Source organism: Megalops cyprinoides, chromosome 25, assembly GCF_013368585.1.
Source record: "Megalops cyprinoides isolate fMegCyp1 chromosome 25, fMegCyp1.pri, whole genome shotgun sequence".
NCBI lineage: Eukaryota > Metazoa > Chordata > Actinopteri > Elopiformes > Megalopidae > Megalops > Megalops cyprinoides.
This window is the reverse complement of record NC_050607.1, coordinates 9,489,910-9,515,921: the sequence shown is the minus strand read 5'-3', so window position 1 is coordinate 9,515,921 and position 26,012 is coordinate 9,489,910. Positions and strand designations below refer to the sequence as shown.

The 26,012-nt window shown below is 45.1% G+C and overlaps 1 protein-coding gene across 1 annotated transcript in view; it reads left to right on the top strand.

Annotated features, from left to right (window-relative positions):
• Positions 1-8,941: 8,941 nt before the first annotated feature.
• Positions 8,942-26,012, top strand: part of LOC118771792 (semaphorin-3C-like) — a 32,257-nt gene continuing 15,186 nt past the window's right edge. The window contains exons 1-4 of the mRNA XM_036519830.1: positions 8,942-8,995; positions 12,576-12,761; positions 24,584-24,744; positions 25,478-25,540. Coding sequence (XP_036375723.1) covers positions 12,614-12,761; positions 24,584-24,744; positions 25,478-25,540 — 372 coding nt within the window. The 5' untranslated portion in view covers positions 8,942-8,995; positions 12,576-12,613. The remainder of the gene's footprint in view (positions 8,996-12,575; positions 12,762-24,583; positions 24,745-25,477; positions 25,541-26,012) is intronic.

Genomic DNA, 26,012 nt, shown 5'->3' with positions numbered 1-26,012 from the left:
AGGGACAGTTACAGGTGGGTGCCTGGTATTGATGCGGTCTGTAGGAATTGCGACATGGTCGTGGGGGTCTTGATGCAGTCAGTGGGGGAGTTGAGAATATCAATGTACAAGAGCTGCTGCCCAGCCCCTACAATAAGCTGACCAATCACAAGCTCTCCGATGAACTCACTGAATGTATCTGCATTTAATGCCAGTCTGGGAAAAGGGTAAGGACTGACCTTTGACCCTTGGGGGGTTTAGCCACTGATCATGTGGTGTAAACAGGGGAAATAGCTTCCGACACATCTGTTGAAAAGCAGGTACCATGTGGAATCCCTTAGCCGGCGAACACATTAATGCGTGTAAACTGAATTTATTTGACCCTGCGTTTCCTTATGACCTTACTGCTGCCTACCTACAGTTTCTCGGGCCACGAGGAGCAGTTCATCTGAAGAGTGAGACTGAAGAGTGTATATGCAGGGCTCGCTGCTTAGAAAAACCTCTGCTTTCCAGCAAAGGAGAAGCGTGACAGGGAAATTCTCACATCATACCAAGCAGATAATCTGAGAGAGAAGGGTTGCCAGCTCTCATGCGTTCGCAGTGACTCTCACGCTCTGAGGCCCTTTCTCACGGTCTCGCGCTCAACTGATAAACTCAGTTTCAGGTGCACTCTCATGGCCACACTGAACTCCAAGCGGCGCCGACTGATTTGGCTTACCCGCACAGTGAGATGATCTGTTGTTTCTGGCCCCTGACGCAGAGACCACGATCTTCACTGTGTCTAGATGGTCGCATTGTGGACACAGATGTCAAACCCATCTATGTAATATATAAATCAGTGGATCTCGTGTGGCAAGAAAATGAGGAAAAAGTAGTAGATAGTGGTATGAGATCGCTGAAGGAACTTCAAAACTTTTTTGTCCATGATTTCAGTTGAAAAAAAATTGATATCATTCAGATCTCACTGAAGTGTACCATGGATTTAGAGAAACCTTTGATGAAACAAAGATACTATAGCAGATGGGAGCATGTTTTTCTTCTGATGAAACCGTGGCTTTGCCATGTGTTAGCTACAGAACTTTACTAGCTTCAGGAGATAAGCAGGCCACAGAGATGCCAAAGGCAGTGACAGCATAGTGAGGCTTCCATAATGGTTGATTACCATTTTTATTCAATTGTTTCAATTGTTGAACCAATCAAAAGGCTTTACTCTCTACAGCAGAAAGCTAATTGGTTCAAATCAGTAAGACATTGATAGAAGATCATGACTTCATACTTCTTGGTGTTCGTGAAGCATGGTTATCTGAATCATTACACAACAGCACTTGTCTTAGTGCAATCTAGAATATTGATAAATGCTGTTGATTATTAACTGTTACTCATTATTGATTAATAGTGATTGTTTCAACATGCTGTAAAAAGGTGCTCGTTTTTTTTATTTGCAACAAAAAGAGACATATATCAGCATCAGATAGCTTATTAGTTTTTGTGTTTCAGGCCTTTTTCAGTGCAATAGGGATGGTTTTGTCTCACCTCTGAAAATTACAGCCCCGTGGCTGGCAGAGAGTTCCCTTTGGCATTTGAGCAGCCTCTCTTGCAGGGTGGCTACTCTTCTCACCAGATTTCTTTCTAGACAGTGGGTGGGACAACATGCAGTCATAGCCCATCAAATGAACTTTACCATCAAAGCTGCGATCTTTCAACAGCAATCTCTGAGCGGCAGGCCAGCTTCCAAACAGTCTCAGATGGGGAAAATATTTGTGCTGCTGGTAAGTCTGGAAAAGGAGATTTGGAAATAAATTGTTTTCAGGTGGATTTTACTCCGGAGAAATCACAGCTGGGTTTATTTCTGGTTGCTTGATGCTTAAGCCACTTTTCTGTGTCTGCTTGCTACATTATGACTGACGTATGCAGGCCCGGCTCTTGGAGACATTCAACCTTCCTGCTCCAACTCATTCAATTAGGTCATTGGAAAAAGCATGCACAGCATTCATGTTGCGAAATGAGGTATGAAAGTAGGTGAAATACGAATCAGAATAAGTAATAAAATGGATGTTAGAAACATTTCCATTTAGTGAACTTAATAACTTCATATTTGTATTTAAATGGAACAGCTATCCTGGCAAATAGGAGGCATCACTGATGTAGCTCATGGTAAACGTGTATGACCTTGCATATGATACCCTGAGCAACGTACTATATGTCACTTGGTACTATATGTCACTATATGTTTGAACCTGAGTATAGTAAAACTGTGATATTTCTATGCCGGAGAGTAGTACTCTAAGTCAGTAGTAAAGAAAAGTACCACCAAGTGTTTTCTGACCTGCTTGTTGTGCTCATAGCACAGTCTTCTGTTCACATTGGACTCTGAGGAGGAAAACCATTTCAGTCCCCTCACAGTTACTTGGACAATCTCCAGCCACCCTCCTGCTAATGGTTAACAAACCCAGCATGCCTCCCGCTAATGGTTAACAACCCGGCATGTCAATACCCAGTATCGACATGCCGTTGAAATGCATTGATCCCACCTCTCTACCATGACAGCTGGGAGGGACCAAATACAATGATGTGCCTGCTGTGGAAAGAAGTGACGACCCACACAGAGAGACTGTCAGAGCTGCTAAATCTCACATATCTACCAGCCCTTCCTCTCTGGCCTGTGTCCCGTTTGAATAATCTGTTTAAGTTTGAGTAATTTCCAATGAGATGACACACCAGCAGATGCCTGCTGCTCATCAAAGGAAGGCATTGAAGGACAGAGGACAGAGAGGAGGAGGGGCGTGACTGATGTCTCTGTGTGAGCCGAACTTTTTGTCACGTGGCGGAAAATGAGGGGGCGCAGCCTAGAACGGACTTTCCTTAGCATGTTAAATTGTGCCTCAATCAAACGTTACCTCCTCATAGTGACGTCACAACCATATATGCCCCTCCCCTCCCAGCTAAACTTAAAAAAATAAATAAATAAATTGTTATGTACAGGGTAGGATAAATGTGAAAGGAGGGAAAAAACATTTGCTCAGTGATAGGATATTGCAAGTATGTTCAGGAGGCTTTTGCAAAGCTTCATGGGATGTCACTAGACATCATGGCAATCAACACTGCAGTGGAACTACACTGTAAGTTAGTATTACACCAAAACTATTTTCATACAAAACACATATTTCATGCTAAACAGGTTCTGTTTTTATGGCTTATTCCAAAACCCCCTGTCCAGCTCTATAAGTCATCACTGAACATGTAAAATGACAGTTGAATCAGATTTTCCAGCCAATCAGACACCAGTAAAGTAATAAGTTTAAATCTGAATCTCCCAATTAGATCACCTCAGCTCCTGTCCTGATCCTTTCCTGTCCAGTTTCAGGGATGAAGGATCAGCGGGGACCCTGAAGCAAAGCAGAGCCTGGACAGAGAGGTTCCTTTACAGGGTCCTCAAAATTCTGTTCACCTCCATCTTAGGGGCTGGGCATTCTGGGAAATCTGGCTCTGCAAACTCTTGAAAGGATCCAGTTTGTTTTTCCTGTTTGAAGTCCCCACTGTAGCGAATCGCATTTACATGTTATTGGTCTCTGACGTGACATCCAGTGGTCGTGTGCAGTTGCGTGTTGCGTTGGGCGTCGCACACAGATGCATTCAATAACAACAGACTGCCCTGCCTCTGTGGCCTGGCCGCAGCCTCCTCCACACTCGGGGGGGAAGGAGACGAGGATTTAGTGTTCTGTTATGTTCTGCTGGCATCGTGATTCCGCCCTGGCCCGGTGTCACGGACGCGCCTAGACAACTGTGTGGGGGACCTTTTAAACTGCCGGACTGAAGGGAAGAATGCTTATTCCTTCCAATAACAGCGGTTTGGAAATGGCCTCTCCCTATTGGAGTTAATACCTGGGGGGGATAGAGCAAATTAAGAGCACATTGTCTGTGTCTGTGATACAGCGTACACTGCCGTGCATTCCATTGTGGCAGTTCTAAGCGCAGGATAATGGGCCAGGGTGGGGCTCTCTGCAGCAGCCACCATGGGTTGCCATAACAGGAAGTCCTCTCACGCGGCCAGGCTGTTCGAGACATAGACAAAACAGAGAAGATTAAAATTTAATGATGCTCATCTATGAGGGAGGCAAAGGAGAGGGTTAGGGCATGGGGGCAGGAGTGGGAGCACACATTTTTGAAGCACTCTTGCCCTGTGGCACTTGGATACTTGGAAGGGCACTCTACAGCAAGCTGTGATAGACGGCGCTTGTATTTGGGAGTTGGACAAACCTCAGCATGCTTTGGACCGTGATGCCTTCATCTTTCATCCTGATTTTACCCAGAAGGCCGAGAGCAAGGTGCACATCCTGATCCGCGCGTAACGCTGGCATGAAGGCAGCCGAGTCCGACAAAGGAAAGGAAGGACCGGCACCGCAGTGTTTCATACACGGACCATGTGTTTCACTCGAGAGCAGAAGGGCTCTCTTTAGGTATTTCTCATTTATTGTGCGGTGTGATTTAAAAACATTAAGCATTCAAGTCCATTCAGAACTGAAACCAGCCTTGAGGAAGGGGGAGCAGAGGTCCTGTGCACAGGGAGACTCTCTCAATGGACACAGTGTTTAATTCATCGCTATAATTGTATTATATGTGGGGAATGTAGCAGAGGCATCTGACAAACGGGGGCATGAGACAGAGACACACTCGTCTCATTTACAGGCGAGGGCATGGGCTTGCGCGGGGAGATATTTTCAGACCCCCGTTTTTGTCTGAGATGCTTAATCGCGTCCGACGTCCTTTAGATATGCTAATAATGCCCATTCCCAGTCAGACTCTCTCTCTCTCTGTTTTCCTCCATAATACACAGCCGTTTCAGACCGCAGACCGCTGTTGCAGCAGATCTGATGCTGCGAAATATGGAGTGTACGTGTTAAAACAAGAGATGGCGATACATGGCGTAACTCGCATCCAAATACATCACGCGGATGGTTTTCTCATTAACAGTGGCAATGACTGATTTTCTTTTTTGACTCGAGCTGGCAACCCCCCCCTACAGTGTCTTCATTTGTTTTTGAGGTGAAAGTGAGCCTGGAGCACTGTTTGCTTGTATTGCTCTGTCCTGGGGTGTTTGTCTTGGAGTTCGCCGTCAGCATTATTCTCTTTCTTTGTTTTTCTAGAGTTTCGTGCCTCTGTGGCAGCTGCAACCTCAAGTGTTTGTTTGTTGTCTGCAAACAGATATGAAAGACATGCAAACCGGGACCAGCTGCCTCAATAGGAAACAATGTGTCATTATTCCGACACCAGGAAGGAGTTCGTTATTACGTTTGGGTATTAATCATATTCAGCTAGCACGTTCAGGCGTACGCTCAATCTTTCAGCAGAACAGTAATCCTAGAGATTGTCCTCCTGAAGTCCTGGCCCTCCCTTCATGTCTCTGTCAGTGCTAGACCCAGGTCAGATATATAGAGGCACAGGAATTGTGGGATGGCAGGGCTTTTGACCCAGGACTTACAGGGCGATCGAGAGACAGGGCGGTCAAACGTGAAGGAAGGAAGACTCTGGGAATTGTGGGATAGCTGGGACAGATGCAGAATTCTGGAGCCTGGAATTCCTGGACAGCAGAGTCACGCTCAAAATTTCTAAAAAGAAGGACCCCTGGAGCAGCATGGGGGTGGGGGCGGGGACTCTGGGGAGTGTCCCTGTGAAGACTACACATGCAGTGAGCAGCTATTCTGTCACTCCCTGAGGATAACGCTGAACAAGTGTGGCCTTTCCTCTGAAAGGTCCAGGGGAAGCAGCTGTTCTGGCACAGGAATCCCCGACTCAGTGTTACAGCAGTGTGGCAAACAAAGACCATCTGCCTGTGGCAGTGCAGGACTCTGAGAGGGAGGAGCGTCAGTCCTTCCACACATTTCCAACACCACCAATGCGGCAACAGCCATGTAACTGTGGGAGAGATGGGGGTAGTGGTGAGACAGGTAGAGGGCTGGGGGAACAGGTGAGAGAAATACAGGGCAGGGGTACAGGTGAGAGAAGTACAGGTACAGGGGGTACAGGTTAGAGAGGTACAGGTTCAGGGGGTACAGGTTAGAGAGGTACAGGTTCAGGGGGTACAGGTGAGAGAGGTACAGGTTCAGGGGGTACAGGTGAGAGAGGTAGAGGTACAGGGGGTACAGGTGAGAGAGGTAGAGGTACAGGGGGTACAGGTGAGAGAGGTAGAGGTACAGGGGGTACAGGAGAGAGAGGTAGAGGTACAGGAGAGAGGTACAGGTACAGGGGGTACAGGAGAGAGAGGTACAGGTTCAGGGGGTACAGGTGAGAGAGGTACAGGTTCAGGGGGTACAGGTGAGAGAGGTACAGGTACAGGGGGTATAGGTGAGAGAGGTACAGGTACAGGGGGTACAGGTGAGAGAGGTAGAGGTACAGGGGGTACAGGTGAGAGAGGTAGAGGTACAGGGGGTACAGGAGAGAGAGGTACAGGTACAGGGGGTACAGGTGAGAGAGGTAGAGGTACAGGAGAGAGGTACAGGTACAGGGGGTACAGGAGAGAGAGGTACAGGTACAGGGGGTACAGGTGAGAGGTACAGGTTCAGGGGGTACAGGTTAGAGAGGTAGAGGTACAGGGGGTACAGGAGAGAGAGGTACAGGTACAGGGGGTACAGGAGAGAGAGGTACAGGTACAGGGGGTACAGGAGAGAGAGGTACAGGTAGAGGGCTGGGGGCGCTGGTGAGACAGGTAAAGGACAGTGGCTACAGGTGAGATAGGTACAGGATGTTGAGATGACGGGGAACATTGTGCACACATGTAACAATGACACAGTAACAGGATTTTTTCCCAATTTAGATTAAGCACATAAAAGCATTTGTTATAAAAGCAGACAGCATTTGGTCATTTTCATCAACTGAGCACGAATTTTATGACTAAGTGCCGAATTGCTGTTCGTGCCAGGTTGACATCTTGTCTCTGAAAGTTGAGCCAAAACTTGAACTTCTTTCTGTGGAAGTGAGTTTTAAGTAAGAATGTAGGCATGTTGCACCGTATAAGAGTTTTTAACATATGAATGAACAGCGCAGTTTTTTGGCCCATATGGTGAATGTATAAACCTTAAGTATCTGCCACAGTCATAGAGAGTTGTGGATTCTAGGGTATATTACAGGAATCAAAGCTGATCTGATGCAGTTTTCCCTGTTTTCAGGAATTATGTCATTGTTCACAGTTGCGCTCTATTAGACCGGTCTCTGACAGGCTTTAAGGGGTCCACTGTGTTTGTGTTATTATGGTAATTTACTCCTGCGTGTCTGCTCTGTGATAGGGAAAGGAAGCTCTTTCCCCTTTCGCTTCAAGCGTGTGGCGTTTTATTGCCCCGTGAGCTGTTCTCTCCTCTGCTGCAGACCTGACAACTTAATTGGGAAGGCGTGAATCGGTCCCCCTCCGTCTGAGGGGAGGAAATGGGTTCCGTGTGTCTGGACGCGCTTTCGCACCGCGACCCAGAAAGGATTTCCACTGCTCGGGGTACCCGATCCTCAAAGACGCGGAGAACACCGGAGTCGTAAAGCGAGAGCTCCCTGCTCGAGTCGTACACTCTATCCTGCCTCACTGAACTGGTCCCAAGAGAGATGAGGTGTGAGCTGCTGTTTGATTTGCAACAATAAAGCGATAATCATAGGATGAAGGCGCAGAAATACGGCTATCAAGTTACAGTCGTTTGCCCTTCTGCCAGAATGTGTGGACTGTTACACAGATACAAAGAACAAAGAAACAATGAAAGTAAAAGTGTTTGTGGCAGCACTGATTCAGTCACATTATTGGCTGGCTCGAGGATGATGGGTGGCATCTCCGTCCTTTTTTTGATTGGGATATTTTTTTATTATTTATTTATTTTAGGAATTTATTTGCTTTGAGGAAAGTGCCATGAGCGATGAACACTGAAAGCGGTTCATTGATTCCTGTATTAAACAGCAGAGGGATGGCTGTTCATGGTTAGTGTATTTACTACAAAGGGTGTTGTACAGATGTAGGTGTGGAGATACAGTATGCATCCTCTTGACACTCACATTGCTATTGTAATTACAATTACACAGAGACCTTTCTCTTTTTCTGAGGTCAATCATTTGTCATAATCCACCACTGGGATTTTGGGATTTTTCTTTTTCTCTCCCTGTTGTTTCAGCACCCTTCAGCGACCCCCCCCCCGACCCCCCCCCCCCCCCATTCTCTCTCTGTGCCTTGCAAACTGACATTTGCATCTTAGTTGATCGTGTCATGTAGCCTTGACTGCATTCACGTGTTTGAATACGAAAATTCAGTGATCTCACTTTAATTTACCAATAAAACAGGTAAATTGTGAATCCGAGTGCTGCTCTGACACCAGCACTGATAAATGGTGCAAGCAGTCATCCCCAAATTGATTTCTCGTTTGGAATGTAAACCATCCATTTTAATGTTTGTAGCCTTAGCCCTTGCCTCTCATGTGATTATTTGAAGTCTCTTGATTTGAAAAAGGACTTTCTCCTCCAGCACTGTCTAATGGGCAGCAATAGTTAAACAGTTTGTACACAGCTGGTATAGTGGGACCCCCCCCCCCCCCCCCCCTTCTGTTCTCTCTGTGGTGTAGGAGTGGGACTCCTCTACAGGGCCAGCATTTGTGCTCTAAAGATTGAGTGATCCCGCCACATTGAGAGAGGGAGAGAGAGACTGGGATCGAGAGAATGAGAGAAAGACCAGGGCAGAGAAAATTAGAGAGAGGGAGAGAGCGGTAGAGTGAAGGAGATAGAAGGGAGGGGGGGTAAGTAGAAGGCAAAGTAATAGGAAACCAGACCTCCCTCTTTTCCCTCCTCTCCCTCTGTCTTCCACTCCTGCCTGTCCTCCAGGCTGCTCTGTGCTCTATGGGATAGCAGCGTTCGCCTGCCTCTCCGCTCTCTGGGGAGCTCACAGGGGACCTGGCACTGCGGTGGAGTAAAGAGCTCCAGGAACGGGAACCCGAGGGGACTGGGTCCGTGGAGGAACCAGGAAAAAGGACCAGAGCTGAGCCGGTCACAGACTGCAAAGGTGGGTCCAAGACAGCCTCTGTCCCAGCGCTGCACTGATACGAACCAGCTTATTTGCATGGATAGGAGGTGGGGGTGGGGGGGGAGCTGTTAACAGGTGTACAGCCCAGTAGACCTGTGTATAATAAAATAATAATGGCTGAAATAATTTCTTAAATTAACATTAACTTTTAATTATGAAATTTGACACATTTAATGGACTTGAATCTAATATTAATTGAATATAATATTAGGATGAATATCTTTGTTGTATCAGTTTCTCAGGTTGCATGTCCCTATTTGATAATACACTTTTTTTTCTTGCGCTTTTTCATAATGTTTTGTGTTTCTCCTCTCTTACTCATCACACATCATACGTTAATTCAGTTTAATTACATTACAGTGTGGTTCATGCATCATACTTGAATGCAGTTGGATTATATTAAGCACTGATCAGAGGCAGCTCACATCACTAACACAATTTTGACTTTTGACTTATGATTATTATAAGTGCTTGCCGTTATTACAGCTACTACTTCAGCTCCACAAATGAGGGGTTTTCTTTATCAATGTGAACTGAAATATGGTATATACAATTTAGAGTATTAAGGTTAAATGCTATATAACAGCCACAGAATGACCAATGACCAAATTTTCTTAATTTTTATTATAATGGGTTAAGATTTAATTTGACAGTTTTAGGCTGTTGGTTCCTTCTTGGGTGGAGGACTTGGATAGTGAGACAGTGGTTTGTAACATTGTAATTCCAGGCAGTGCTGCAGTATAAGGGTAGATAACCAGAAAGTCTGATGGTTCATCTTGCTGGGGTTACCTTAACGTGAATTCAGTGGGATCTGAGAGATTGTGTAAAGGCTGTCATACCACGCTTCTATGTCATGCTGTGTTGCGTGTGTGGGAGTCTCTCTCTGTCAGTGAGGGTTGTGTCATATGTGTGGGAGTTTCTGTGCCAGTGATTGCTGTGTTGCGTGTGTGGGAGTCTCTCTGTGTCAGTGAAGGTTGTGTCATATGTGTGGGAGTTTCAGTGAGCATTTTCAGTGAGCTGTTGCCTGTTCAGTGACGGGGTATGGCTGTTCACAGTGCGGGTGGAAGTCTGGGTGATGCCATAGAGCCAGTCAATTGTGCAGACGTACGAGGTGGAAGGTATGAGCAATATTGTAGAGGGTGGATCTGAACGTCCTGCAGCAGCCTGTGTGGTTTCTTTCTCAGGCAGCTAATCTCAAGTTTGTGTGGAGGACTGTTATATCAAAGAAGCAGCTGATTCAAAGGACATGTGCAGATGTGAGTGATATTGTAGAGGCCAGGCTAAACTGTCTCACACTGAGTCTTTCATTTCCTATACACATTAGAGCTGTTAACAAAGCTGTGTTTAATTAATGTTGCTATTTTATTTTTTATTGCTATTGCTATTTTATGTACTTCATTCATATTGGGTGTGGCAGTCAGCCTGGATGAAATATTTACCTTTAACCAAGAAACAAGACAAAGGAACAAAGGAAGCCATTTACTTTTCAAGAGGCCAGACTGTGTACATTTTTATAAGCCATTATTAGCAGACTAGAATCGCTCACAATAACATCCAGTAATTTTAGATTTGTAATTACCAACAATGTGTGCACTTGTGTCCATCTGAAAAAAACAGTTTGTGAAAGCACGCCTTTATTTTCATGTGTTTGCATTTCCATTCTTGGTATTTTAAACAGACTGCAAACAACACAATGTATAAGTGAGTTAGTCAGGGCAGCCAAAGAACACACAGTAAACATAATTACAATATTTTTCTCTCTCATGATTTCCTCCTAATTTCCCTCAAGTTGGGTTTCTTTGTTCTGACAAAGCTAGGTGGCACTTCAGAATTTCCTGCGAGGATTTAAACTGAATTCCTTCTCCATTTTCAGCCCTTCAAGACAAATGAAACTGGGACATTTACAGTATGTTCTATTCTGACTTATCAGTTATGGTTCATTCCTCATGATAAGCGTGTAGTGTTACACAGTTGGGATATTGAAGAGATCACTAGGAGGCAATTAAGTGCTTCATTTGCCTGTAATATAGCTGTATGTATAACTGTGTCGCCCCCAATGTGACATGCCATATCACTACAGTAGTTTGTAAAGCTGCCAAAAAATAACTTCTAGTGCCTTGGGATATAAGGCTGTGTCTTATCTCAGGGTAATGATATCTGGCACTTGCTTGCAACATGCTGAGCTTCCTGCAATGACTTTAGCAGCTGTGAGGCTAACATCCACTGCACTGTATGAGGGGCCTCGTCCTGGGATATCCTTAGGAGAACTGTGTAGCATGACACTACTGCCAATGGGCTTTCAATCTGTTTCCATTTTTCACACAAAACCCCTGCCCCTCTGCCCAGCTCTCTACTGTACCTCTCATTTTGTAAGTCTCTACAGTGCCTTATAAATTCCGCTGTCATCTGAGCCTTACCTGCAGCTGCATCCTAAATTGAAGGTTTCACTGATTTTTAAAGACCAGGTTTCTTCCTCAAGGTCCATATTAATTTTTTATGAGTCTTACCTACAAGGCATGAGCCAAGATGTGGACTGAAGTGTGTGTGTGTGTGTGTGTGTGTGTTTGTTTGTGTGTGTGTGTGTGTGTATGTATGTATGAATACTATATATAATAGACTAATTGATTGACTGACTAATCAGTAATCAGTTTGCTGCTCAATAATGTTTAGACGTTGATGTGTCTCTTTTCCTGTACTTGCTTTTGTTGAAGACTTTGTTAATCATGTCGCATCAGGTGATTGGCTGCAGGTATGAGATGAATCTGTTCCCATAAAAACCAACATGCAAAGACAAGCTTTCACTTGGGAATATATGATGGATAGGATACAATACTCCAGAATCAGTAAAGGTGAAATTAAATTATGGTTCTGACCAACATGTAGTGTGTCACAACTCACAGCTTTTGTGCTGTACATTCCCACACCCTTTAACAAGGGTCATAAGCAATATTTTGCCAAACTTTATTATTGTTGTTAAGGGTTGCTGTCTAATGGTTGCAAATAACTAACAGTAAGAAATAATTTCCGCTAATGCCTAGGATTATGAGCAATTTTGTTTATAATACAAACAATGTGAGGTTGCAAAATAATCAACCACAGCCAAAAGACCAACAGTGTGCAATTCTCAAACAAAAACGCTGACCAGCAGCAATGATTCAGACAGCATGTCCAAATCCATCACTCTGATCTATGAAACTCCAAAGAGACCGCCAATGGAGTCCAAAATTAGCGTTGGAAATGTCACAATGGCAGGAGTCCAGGAGCACACAGAAGTCCCCAGCGGTGACTGCTGATGACATGTGTGGTCATAGTTCAATCTGGCAAAGAGAACACCCATGATCTTTAAATGATGCAGCTTGCTCTTCCCGTCAAATGGAAAGAGAAAAAAAAAACATTGAGCCAACAGTTCATAAAAGAAAATGCATGCCCAGCCCAATGCACAGAGTGTTTCATTTTGGAGTTTTAAATCTGAATTAATGGCCAATGTTTTTACTTAGATGGGTCAATAACATGGATATGATCTCTAAAAACTGTCTCTGTTTCTCCCCTGACGCTGCAGGCACTGTGGTCTGGGTGTGGTTCCTGAGCCCGGCGGTCATGGGACGGCCAGAGGGGGTGGTGGTTTGGTCAGCTGGGGTCATGTTGCGGTCGAGAGGATGCGGGATGATCTTGGCTCTCTTGCTTCTCTTCACTAGTGTCTCCAGCCTCCCACAGCCAGTGCCGAGACTCTTCCTGTCCTTCAAAGGTAAAGACCAGTTAAAGAACCGTTAATGTTCGTTCCAACCATCTGTCAACCACATGTAAAACATTAACACAGCTCTCTGTCTTGAGAGTGGCGCCGTTATTTTATAGCTTGATAATGCACAGCAAATGGTTGATCATGGTTGACTGCTGGGTTTTTTGTTTTTTTGATCGGCTTCTCTGGCTTTGAGCTTTGTTTCAAACAGCCTGAACTCCCTCTGTGATGTTTTGCCAGGACAGGTCACCGAGAAATGTCACTGACTCGTAATCAAGCTGACGAAGAAGGCTGCTCTGCATCGAGGCCTGGCTATCAGTAGAATGGGCCGTACTGTTCCCAGGAGGGCTGACCATAGTAGCATTTTAATCCGTGCTGTGGGCGACGCGGACACGCATTCCAGCCCCTGGGCATTGTGGCTTTAGCTCGGGTGGGGGATTTCTAGGCTCTGTTCCTGGGTGCGTGGTTTCAGTAGCTTCACTTTCCCTGGTTGTAACTGTACGCTGGTGTGGTTGAACTGGTTGACTTGCCTTTACCGACAGCTGATTTAGTGAATGGCATGGGAGTTCAGTGAAGCCCACACGGTGGTGAGGATGGGATGCGTTCTGGATGCCTGCTCTGTGCCTGTAGCTGCAGCCAACTGACGTGCAAAGCCGTGCGTGGATGGTGTTCGGGCTGCCTGCGCATTTCTGCTCAACCCTCCCATCCGCAGCAGTGGCCTTCCACTTCGCTTTCTTTCTCAGAGCTGACTTTTCAGTGATGTATGTGAATGAGTGGCGGGTGAGTGACCTTGTTGAGCTGGCTGGCGTGGCTGGTGGGTTAGCCATGCGGCAAGCTGCCAGCGGGTCTGTGCTTGAGAGGAAACTCTGTTTCTGGAACAGAGGGGAGAGAAGGCTCATTTTGTCTCTGTCTGTCTCTCTTTCTCTCCTTCCCTGCTTCCCACATCTCTCGATCTCTCTGTGAGTTTTTCGGTCTGTCTTTCACTCTGTCTCTGTCTCTCTTTCTCTCTGTCCTCTGTTGATGTCTTGTGGTTGGGCTGCTGAATGCTTAAGCACGGCTCCATGAGAGAATAAAGAAATGTGTGGTTCAGCTGTGGTCACAGAACCAAGATGTGGACCTTGGGCCACAAGGAAGCGTGGAGGCTCATTAAACTCTGGTCATCGAAAGGAATCCGCACCCACATCCTGAAGTATCTCTGGCATTTAAAAAAGGCTATATTATTGAGTTCTCAGCATTGAGAGATTTGCCTTATAATGTCAAAGGTGACTGTGCTGAAATCAAATCAAATCCCCGTAGTTAAATTCCAGTTATGCCTTTGTCTTCATTTTGCCTCAATTTCATGACTTAAATGTGTTTTGTGCTGGTCTGTTATGCTCAAAGGAGACATTAGAGAGAAATACTATGACCGGAGACAGGAACTGCAGCATTGATATTTGAGATTGTGATGTGGCCCGGACACATTTGAGAGCTAAATAGCAGATTGAACGGTTTGGGTGTGGTGCGTTTTTTTATTTTGATTTAAATGGGACTGTGTTCTCAGCTCCACTCATGGGAGATGTTAGGCAGAAAAAGAGAAGACAGAAGTTGTGGGGTTTTTTCCTGGCAGGTACTTTAGGAATCGTTTTGGCGGGACGGAAAGGCTCTGTATTTCTCCATCTCTTCAGGAGGAACTCCAGATGGTCTCCGGGCTGCAGAAGCTCCTGGCTCCAGGGTAGAGGGTCCTTTCTCATGCTTACCCCCATTTGGAGCTCCTCTCTGAAGGGGTCAAAGCCCTCTCTACCCTTGTTAATGATGTCCAGACAAAGGGTATGATTTAGGAAGGGCACAGATGGGTTACAACCTGTGTGTGTGTGTGTGTGTGTGTGTGTGTGTGTGTGTGTGTGTGTGTGTGTGTGTGTGGGGAGGGAGGGGGGGGGGGGGTGGATGATGGGTACTGGGGGTTGAGGCATTTCTGTGGCTTCGGGGGACATTGGTGGAAATACTTTTGGAGGTTGGAGGTTGTAGTTCTTTTTAAGTGTAAGAAGCGTGGAGGATCTGCTGCCGGTTAGGGGTACTGCCTTCTTGTTTTCATTCCTGTAACTTTATCAAGATGATGGCACTTAAAAAAGGCAGAGTCTGCTCTCATTCCTTACAGTAGAAGCTTCGTCTGACATTTCTACTCCTTTCCCCTGTTTGCGTACTCTGTAGCTGTGAACAAAATGTAGTAATAAACTGTTATAACCACTTTCCAGCATTCAGCTACATACAGTAATAAACCATTAATAACATGACTGAAGCATTCACTAAAGCACAGTATAAACCAATAACACCACAGCTCTAACATTCAACTACATAAAAAATAACATGGCTTCAGAATTCACTGTGATAAGGAAACAACTTTGATGATTGGATATTATTTTAAAATCAATATCAGGCAATTAATGGCGTGACTTTGGCATTGAGCGAAACACGTTAGGAAGCAAACAGCACTCAGGCTTCAGTGCCAGCGATGGGTCTCTTGGGACTGGTTTATTTTCACTGTGTGTTTGTAAGTGTTACCAAGCTCTGGGTGCTTAGGTTTCACTTTAAACAAACCTCTGCCTTTGCCAGAGCTTTACTTGGAACTAATTGGTATCGACTTGACTCTGCAACTCTGCGCTCCACTCAAATGTCAGATGGGATTTGACATTACCCCAGAATGTGATACGGGTCTTACTTAGGAATTGAATGGATTTTTTTCTAAATGAAAAATTTTGAAAATGAATCTGACAGTACTCATCTGTCTTGGCCTGTTATTAGTCTCAGCGTGACAGCAATAGTTGTCTGAGAACCCGAGAAAGAGGGTATCTTTTAATGTGGGGTTCTCTGCCTTTATTTTTAAAGCATTCAAGCACACCCAGGGTACCTCGCTGAGAAATTATCACCAGTTCACCCCACGAGTATTTTTTCATATTGATTTATCACAGTAACTCACTGGTAACTGCCCACTTTTTAGTGCAAAGTGAAAATAATGTGAAAAACGGTATATATCTACAGGTGGTTCTGAAATGTGAATTTAGCAGATATACCTGTTGTTGCATTATATAATGCATCCTTCATTGTTAAATGTATGCTAGCTGTTACTTGCTTCAGAGAGATGTCTGGGTTGTTGTTGGGTTATGTACTGAAGTTAACATTTTAAACCAAGAAAATATGTTGTTGTTTTCAGCTTCAGACAAGGTCAGAGTTTAATGCTGTGAAGCTGTATTATACCTATGTAGGAGGAGGAGGTCGGTCAGCGTACAGTTACAAAGTAAATAAACAATCTCAGTGCACATGTCCGAATACAGCGTTTCCACAATGTCTGCTCGTTTTTGTGTAACCTTGCTCTCTGATGCAACTGGGCCGATTCGGTCGAAACAATAACACCAGTGTCTGCCTGAAATATCATAACTCTTCATTGGAACATTCTGTGCTATGACGCCTGTTTGAAATGAAGTGCACAAGGTTGTGTTCTGTGCTCTCCTTGCAAGGGAATGGGAGTGGCATGTAGGGAGACATCGAGATTTGGGTGTGTCGTTCTCAGCGCATCAGAGCGTCAGGGGATACCCATTGTTATGTTATGCATCAGGCACTGGCATAACTTTGAACTTTCCCTGTGCTGTAGCCTTACTAGAGTGCCTGCTACAGGTGCCGCACTGGACACGCAGAAGGTCTTAGAGGGCTGCTTTCTGCCTCATTGACTGCTTAACAGTTGCTGCAGGCTAGCTATTTCAGTGCTTTGGCCGCACAAGCATGTGTGTAGGTGTGTCTGTGTCTGTGTCTGTATCTGTGCGTTGGTGTGTGTGTGTGTGTGTGGGTGTGCTGGTTTCCAGCTGAAAAACCTGGAAAATCACTGTCAAGGAACAATAATCGGTGCCAAATTGCTAGACCAGGTGTACTGAAACGACCAATTATACGAAACCATTAGCACTATAAACTATTTGCAAAAGGAATGGAATAACTGCTAAGCAATCCCTCTGTGGCCACAGTCAGAACCAAGGTAACAAAAGTCACACTCTTGAGCACATTGTCATATCATTGTTCCTTGTATGACAATGCGGTACAAAAATTGTCAGAAATATTTTCAGTAATTTTTTAAAGATTTTGATCTCATATTCATACTTCATGGCACTACATTTTGTAGACTACTGGCTCTCTGCTTGCTTCCATATTAATGTCTTGAGTCAAACATAGAATGAGCAGAAAAATATGAATCTTTTTGAACATCTAAATCAACTGCCATCAATACCAAGCACCGGTCCTATTGAGGAGTTCATATGGAAATGATTGAGCTGGACTTGAATAGAATATTTGAATAGAATGAATAGTATATTTTAATGAAAAAGAATGCAATTTGGCCTTGTTTCAAGACCTGACTTCATAAAACAGGCATTTCTTCAGATTCAAATACTTATGTCTCAGTACTAATGTAGCTCTGTTGAATTCTTTGGAAGATATTAGCACAAGACCACAATGACCAGGAAGTTTTCAACTCTTCTCAGCTTGGCTTCAGACTTGAGTGGTTTTCCATCTGAAAAGGCCAAAGCTCGGGCGTTCATATTAGACTGGGAGTCGGAGGATATTATCATCAAACAGCGAAAGGAAAAACACATTTCCAGTGCAATTCAGCTTAATATTTAATCCTTTTTGAATTCCAGCCAGTTTTGTCGGTCAGTGGAAACTGCTGGTCTTTCATTGCAACAGTTATGAGCTGTCCTGAAAGGAGAATGAGACTGTAAATCCAAGTTTATTTTAAGAATAACTGGCTGTGTCTTTTCTGATTGTGAAGAAAAGTATTGTCTGATCTATCTGAGCTAGACATACAGTAGGTAGAACTGAATTCTGCTCTTAAACAGATCTACAGAATGACCAGCCTGACCCTAAATAAGGATTTCAGTGAACAGAGCATCATGACTGTACGACATCACAAAGGCCATGGGACCTTACTTGCGTCAGCTGGGGGTTTGCGGCATTTCAAAATTTACATCCCTAAAGGGAGGCAGTGTAGCGTAATGGTAAGGAGCAGGGCTTGTAACTGAATGGTTGCCGGTTCAGTTCCCTGCTGGGACACTGCTGTTGTACCCTTGGGCAAGGTACTTAATCCACAGTTGCCTCAGTAAACATCCAGCTGTATGAGTGGGCACCATATAAAAATTGTAGACTCTGGATAAGAGTGTCTGCTAAATGCCAATAATGTAATGTATAAAGTCCATACATCGCTGTGCTACAGAACTAGCCGAGCAGTGTGGAGTATACCACCCTTGTTCTGTTTATCACCTTACGAGTATCCAGCTTGGAATAGCAGTTAATACATTAAGATGCAGCTTTAATAAAACTGCTGCCACATCAGAAGGGCTTATGCAACGCAAGCTCTGACGTGTATATCTTACAGGCACAGGGGTCAAAGGTCACAGGAGGCCCACTGGGCGGGTTTGTTGAGGGCCCGGAGGAAGGCCTTGACAGGTGAAGAGGAGGCCAGGTGCCAACTGGGGCAACGACAGCCGCGACCACGGTCTGAATGACAGGCGGAGCTCTCTCATCGCAGGCTAGGGGGAACATTACCCAGCAACGGCCGTGAAATCAGACCTGCTGTGATCCCAATATTAAATAACTGCACATGGCCTGACCGCAACATGACCCTGACATTAAATAACCACACATGGCCCGACCGCAACCAGCCTGACTCTCCAGCTTCCATCCCCCCCCCCCCCCCCCCCCCCCCCCCCCCTTTGTTCAGACACACTTGTCTTGATACTTTGATTTGATTTTAATCTGATTACCCTTGAGGGGAGTAGACTTTTAACCTAAAGATGGACCTAAAGATAGACTCCCATGTGCAGGTGTCTCCCATATGTAAGAAATATGCATATGCAGACTGGGTGTCGATTGGCTGGAGAGGCCATTTTTCTTGCCCCCTCTGGTCCCCCCCCCTCCTCATTCGGTGCTTATAGACGGGAATGTCTGCTGAGGGGTTTTCCGTGCGCACGTCTCCCTGCTGCCGGTGGAAGAAGGCAGAGGATGCCAGTGGCATCCAGATGACTCCATCACTCCCCGCCCATCGCCCTGGGTGGTCCATCCCCTGAGGACACGGCGGACCAGCCAGGAGAAGCGCTTCTCGGCCCGGGCGTCCTGACTGTGGTGCAGATTCACCTGGAGAAAACCAAAATGTCACGCTAGCAGTCATATTATACTGCATTTTTCATCCACTAATGCCCCACTTCCTAAGTTCTGTTGCATTTTTACATTAGATTACATTATGGACATTTAGCAGTTCTTATCTGAAGCTACTTACATAGGTTACTTTTTAATATGTTATCCATTTATACACTTGGATATTTATTGAGGTAAGTCTAGGTTAAATACCTTGCCCAAGGTTACAATAGCAGTGCCCCAGAGAGGGAATTGAACTGGCAACCTTTCAGTTACTAGTCTTGCGGTTTACCAATGCTACACTGCTACTGTTATGTTATTCACTTACATGGCTAAATATTTACTGAATCAATTCCAGCTAAGTGCTTCACTCAACAAAACACCTGCAATGTCCCCAATGTTCCTACAAGACTGAATTCACTACCCTTCTAAGAGGATAGGGTTGCCGAGTTAAAGACACTGAGGTGTGCAGCATATGTTAACCACGGGGTGCATTATGGGAATTAAATTATGCAAAGCTCAACTGAGGAAACCCAGAAGTATCCAAGCAATAGCAGCGGTTCTTGGCAGTGCTTTACAGTTAATTTATTTGTTGTAAATCCCTCTCAGGCTTCACAGGGAACTTGGATTCCAGGCGCATTAAGCTCCTGCTTAAATATTTATTGAGACGGGTGATTGAGGTCCAACCTCTTGCTGCCCCTGGCAACGGTGGCACAGGTTCTACTTGTGTGTAAGGAGCCTTGCTCTGACTAGCATGTGGCTAATTTATTCATTCTTCCCTTTGAAGGCATGGCTTGTTCTGCTTTTTTTTTCTTTTGCCCTCGAGAGTGTGTGGTGTGCATTTTGTTTGAAATAACTCAAGGAAATTCAGCACTTGTGATTGGAACTTGGCTAAGAAAGGTCATCCTATCACAGATAGGCTAAGCCCTGAGGCTGAACCATTTAGCAGTAAGTTGGACTGAAACAGGTTGACCCTTTCCTCACTGACGCATTACATTACATTTCCTTAACAGATGCAGTTTTTTTTATATGTTATCCATTTATATATTTGGATATTTACTGAGTCAAGTATCTCATTAAAGGGTACAATGGCACTGCTCAACCTGAGAATCAAAGCAGTGACTTCTGGTTTACATGCCCTGGATACTGTGTAACATCAGGAGTATGGAGGTATCACAGGACCTGTATGTATCCTGTGTCATTGCATCCATACATGCTGCAGGCCACTGTTGTCTCTCCTCTTTGGGGGGAAATCCGGGCAATTCGTTTCTGCACACCACCACCACTTTCACCCCTTGCCACCTCCCTCAGGAGGGCTCTGGTGATCGTCACATCGGAACAGTGTCACCTGGCTCCACGTCCCTTAACCCCATCCAGGGGGACCAGCCTCCCCCCCCTGCAGCTCCCATAAAGCCTTCTTTCATCATGAATCGCTTTTTATGATCTTTTGGTACAGTACAGCACACCTTATATGGTGAGCTAAAGTGCAGAGCTCCTGTGTTGTTTATTGTGCGAGGCGTCCTTGGCTGGGCTGTTCTGATTGGATTAGTGGAGAGCTGAGCTGTCATTCGATAGGCCGAGTGGAAGCCAGCAGGGCCTCCATGCCACAGAGCTCCTCCTGGGTGTGCGAGTGCAGCCAAATAAACACTGCACTTTCTTCCTTCGTTTAAATTTATGCGAGCAGAACATGTGGCCCCTCCCTTCAGCAGGACCGTCCTCTGAAGCCATACCATAGATGTATTATCTGTCTTCAGCGAAAGTGGAAAATTTCATCCTTTTTCCATTACTTGCGTCATACATCACCCACATTGTGTATACATTACACTGCACACGTCTTGTACGTTGAACGGTCACCACCTGTCGTTGGAATGTTCCTGGCTCAAATGCTTCCCTCACAATGCGTGCTGGTTGAAAACAGGTTGGGTTAGGGGGTAAGAGACATGCTGGGAAGGGTGTGGTCTACCTGGCCACGTTGATGTTGATTAAATCCGTACTAATGTAATGAAAACCCTGGGAATATAAACATAAGCACGTACGGTGGTGTTTAGAAGGCCCATGTGTCCCCAGAAAATGGCCGCAGGTCATTCAGCATTAAAAGAGGTGCATTGTGGGTAATAGCACTGTGACAGACTGACATTCTGTCCAGGGTTTGAGCACTCTAGTGGCTCTCAGCATCTTCATGCCACAAAATCAATGCCTGCAGTTACGGGCGTAGTCTGCAGTCTCAGTCAGCATTGATCAGCTGTCTGTTTACTGTCCTACTTGGACCGCCTTCAGTCAGCTTCTTACCGTAAGAAGGAACAACAGAAACAACCCCCGCCCACAACCGGGGAGCCCCAACGGGCAGGAGAGTCAGGCGAGAATTTCCGCAAAACGTTTTCGACATCCCTCAGGGATCTCGGCTTGTGATTTCAGAGAGGAGGAATGCATCCAAACCCATGACTAATACAACACATGTTCAGAGACCGTCACAGCTCACGGCTTCATTCATTACGAGACAAAGGAAAGGCTCTGATTTCACTGTTTATTTAGAATAACAAGTTGGGCGTGCATGGCTTTGAACCATGTGTCAACAATTCATAGCGCATGAAATGATGAGGAAAGTATAATGCATTGTATTGAAATGCCCCAGGAAACTATATGTCAGAATGCAGCTTTTATTTTATCGAAATGATTGCTTGGTGGTTTTTAATGCAGAGGACATATTCATTGTCTTTTGACAAAAGCTCAATGCTTGGCCAATGAATTGAGCCAAGTGTCTCTCGGGAGGGCTTGTGTTGTGTGAACTGTTCACCTGAATGGAAGAACTGAGTTCAGATCTGACCACATCCTAAATCACATCACCAATGTGTTGGAGGACGGTCAAAGTAACATCAATCTGGGTGAGGCCATGTCAGTATAATGACATTTTTACTACGATGAGACATTAATGAATAACTATATTAAAAAAAGTTCCCCACTCCTTCTGCCGATGTAGCCAGAAATACTGGAAATCATTTTCAGTTGGCATGTTGAGATGAACAAGACTCACCCCAAAACCCAAAAATGATTTCTTATGATTTGAAATGTCTTTTGATATGCTGCCTGCTATACTTTTTTTTCAGGCGTCCAACTGCTGTGTTGTCTGCTCAAAGATCAAGTCTCAGTGCCGCTGATGTGCGAGAAAGTCATGGTTTTGTTCATTTGGGCTGGGACAGACTCAAAATGGAAACGCGTTGGAGGGTGGGAGTGATTTATCTGTTTGTTTGAAGGGGTTAAGACCACCCGCTCCTGTTACCCAGAGAAGCCCCTAGTGAGGAACGATTCCATGTGTAGATGTAAATAACAAAGCCACAGGCTCCGTGGATGGGAAAGACCGCCGAACACCGTGTCACCAGCACAAAGTTTTAACAAACAAAGGATGTCATGTCACCCCGTAAAGTGCGCCTTCAGGGGAATTCTGAGGCCCCAGTTCACAGTGTACAGTTTCAGCAAACAGTCATTACTACGTGGCTCTTGTTGTGTGTCCAACCTATCCCCAAAACAGGAAACCCAGGCTTATAAACTGTAAAGATTTCTCCTTCCAAGCAAGGAAGGAAAACAGGTCATAAACTTTGTAGACGTGCAGCGTCAGGTTGGATTACTGAATGTGTGTGGGTTTTTTTATTACGCTGTCATTCATGGTGGCGTGATTGACCACTTATTCAGCCCTATGGCCGGCTTTAGTACTTTGTGTGTCACATGATCTTCTCAACACTGACGTCGGTCTCATCCCAACATAATTGGATTGTTTTTCTGAAGCGTCTCCTAATGAAGCATCCATCCATCTAGTCTGGGCAAGATACATGTTCACGTTCATGCTACTTTATATAGTGCCTTGCAAAAGTATTCAGACCCTTGACCAATTCTTGCATTTTACTGAATTAGAAATATTTGATTTAAATTATACTTAATAGAATAAAATAAAACCTATGTCACCTTGAGATAATTAATTTTGAGTTTCAGTGTTTTTAAATCAATGGATGATCACAGAGCAAAATTTAAATCATCCATTTAATTTCTAACTCAGTAAAGTATGAGGATTGGTCAAGGGTCTGAACACTTTTGAAAGGTCCTCTATCATTAGGCCTCACCCCAAAAACAAGACCTACATATTCGCTCGTAAAAGTCTTAGGTGGTACAGAGTGTTATTTCTGAAGAATATGCAGAACAGGACAAGCAGACACTGAACAGTGGGGTGTATGAATGAGAGAGACTCGGTAGCAGAAAATGAATGTGCAATGGCTATTAGCAATCATTCCCTGTGTTCGGGGAAAAGAGACCCATGAAAAGACTTTGGGCATGGGCGTTACTGTACTTTTAGTGTGGTAGAATGGGCAGACACCCGAGAGATGATGAGGAGGGAGAGGGTGTAGTGGAATGCGTGTTTTCTACGGAGGAGAGAGCTCACGTATCAAAGGCGTGTGCACTTGAATAATAAGACTGTGACTCTGGGTGAAAGCACAGGGAGGAAAAAAAAAAAAAAAAAACATTTTACCGCCTGATGAGAGAAAACAAGTCCAGGAAAAAGAAAGAAAATGAAAAAAGAAAGAAAGAAAGCCCACATCAACTTGCTCCACTTCAACTTCCTTTCAGTCCAGATTAGAAAGGCGATTAATATTCATGAGTTGTGCTTTGACTGTGGAGAGCTTTGATTCTGCCATTGAGAGCTCTCTCCGTCACTCTGTGTATTGATTTTTTGAGATGAACCTTTGTAAAGGGAAGCACAGATGCTTCTCCGCCCCTTCCCTCTGGAAGCGGCACAATGAGTGGGTTCTGAGCGGGTCAGGGGATCGACCGCGAGAAAGCTGCCTTTTCGAGGGGGCATCGGTCCCTCCGCACTCCCCGTGGAACGCCGAGTTACGCGGCTCTTCCTGAATGGCCCGCGTTCGCTCCGTGAGACCGTTCTCACCGTGCGGAGGGTAACGCCGCCCTCGCGGGAGCCCTGCCTCTTCAGATCACTTTGTGTCACTCTTTGTGTCGCCCTTCCCCATTCATCACAGCCCCATGATGGATGGCTTGCTTAAGCGACAAACGAGAGTTTGTGTGCATTCAAGTCGTTTGAGCGAAGACGCCGTCTCCTTTCCTCACTCGTTCATGGCGCCTTTGTCTCCTCCACCCCTACTCATCTCAACTGCCATTTCAGTCATCTTCTGTGTGTCTTTGTTTTCTTCACGGTGCAGTTCATGTTAGCGGTCTTTATGTGGTCCGGCGGGAGATGTTTCAGAGAAGCATATGCTAATGCTATAAACAGAGACTTCCCTTTTGTCTGTCCTCTACGGATCTCTCCAAACTTTTGGGCAGACGCTTCTGGAATAAAAATTGGTTTGAGAGTATTTTGAGCACATACACACACAAACAGAGACAGAAGAGAAAGAGAGACAGGGAGATTATGAGGATCAAATTTAAAATCAACACTAATATATAATGGATATCATATCTGTTGACATTTAGGTATATATCAATCATTTTTCATTCAGCGCAGAACAGCACACAGATGAGAAAATCAAATGCTATCTCCTATAACATGAGAATGCAAACTACTAAATGATGATAACAGGCCATCCAGCCCTGCTAGGCTTGTATATAATATATATTACACTAGCAACTGAACCACAGTACCTTAGTATTAAGCCTCATCGTCATTCCATCTGTTGTTCCAGAGCTCCAGGCATCCCAGGCCTTTGAGCACTACACCCTGTCTGAGGGGCCCATGGACTACCGCCTCCTGCTGATGGACGAGGACCAGGATCGCCTGTATGTGGGCTGCAAGGACCACGTCCTCTCCATGAACATCAACAACATCACCCGCGGGACGCTCAAGGTGAGTGCCCCCCCCCCCCCCCGCTCGGTGCCGTGCGGTTACCACACTGTGCTCTGTGTTACACAATGTGACCGTGCATAACGTGTGCGCCGTGTTATGGAACATGGCTGCATACGGGATGTGCCCAACCTCATACACTGTGTTTAAGGGACATGACTTCATGTACTGTATTCAAAGGACCAGGACTGAGACTAACTGTGTTACACATCACAACTGGGCAAACACTGTGCCAATGACCAAGATCCATCTCAGTGAACTGATTGAATGGTTGGAGCATATTATTAGTTTATTCTCATCCCATATTGCTGAGGTACAGAGTATATGATCTCACAGATTAAGAAATGAACAGCCATTGACGCAGATGAATGGTCATAATTCTTAATTGTCTTCTTAATCCTAATCTTAATATGCTGTTTCTTTGAGCTTTCTTTGAGAATGCTAGCACTTGTTGAATATTTGGATTATAATGCTGGTAATCCTCATCTGCCCACTGATCTGTGCCTTACTGGTGCTCCTCCCCCAGCAGTCTCTCACTCTTGCTGATTGGCTGCTGTTACAGCCCCATCATCTTTACAGCACAAAATGTTCTTTTCCCCGTCTGACAAAGCTGTCAATGAGGATTATTCTCAACTGACATACCTGGTTAATTGAAGGCTGCACAGACAGATAGAACAAATGGAATGTGGTGGAGTGATCCTGAAAGGGTGCGTTTTCCCGCCTCTCTCTCTTTCAGGTGTTTTGGCCCGCCTCCAGCAGCAAGGTCGAGGAGTGCCAAATGGCAGGAAAAGATCCCACGGTAAGAGGAGCGTCGTGTCGCTCCGGGACGCCCCCGTCGGCTCAGATGTGCCAGCCAGCACAGAGTGAAATGAATAAATGCAGTGATGGGCCTCATGCACCAGTCGGTCTGACTTAAAATGGGCACGCCCCTGTTTCTTCAGGAGATTAAACTCTTAGGTGGATTTAATGCGTTTGTCAGGATTGAAGGAATCCAGAGGTGTTCAAAACTATAAATCCTATATGAACTAGAAAACTATATATATATATATATATATGAATCAGAAATATGTATAATTATATTTCTCAGTCATCCCCCAAGCTTGTAAGAATGGGTTTTCATTGTCTGTGCTTTACGTGAGGGGCTCTTATTTTGAAATAACGGATGATGCGTGTCAAAGTGTTCCACCACACATGGTTGGTGCTGCTTTGAGTCACAGCGCACACTTTACAGACAGGTTAATAATAATATTTGTATGAGCAGAGCTGTCTGC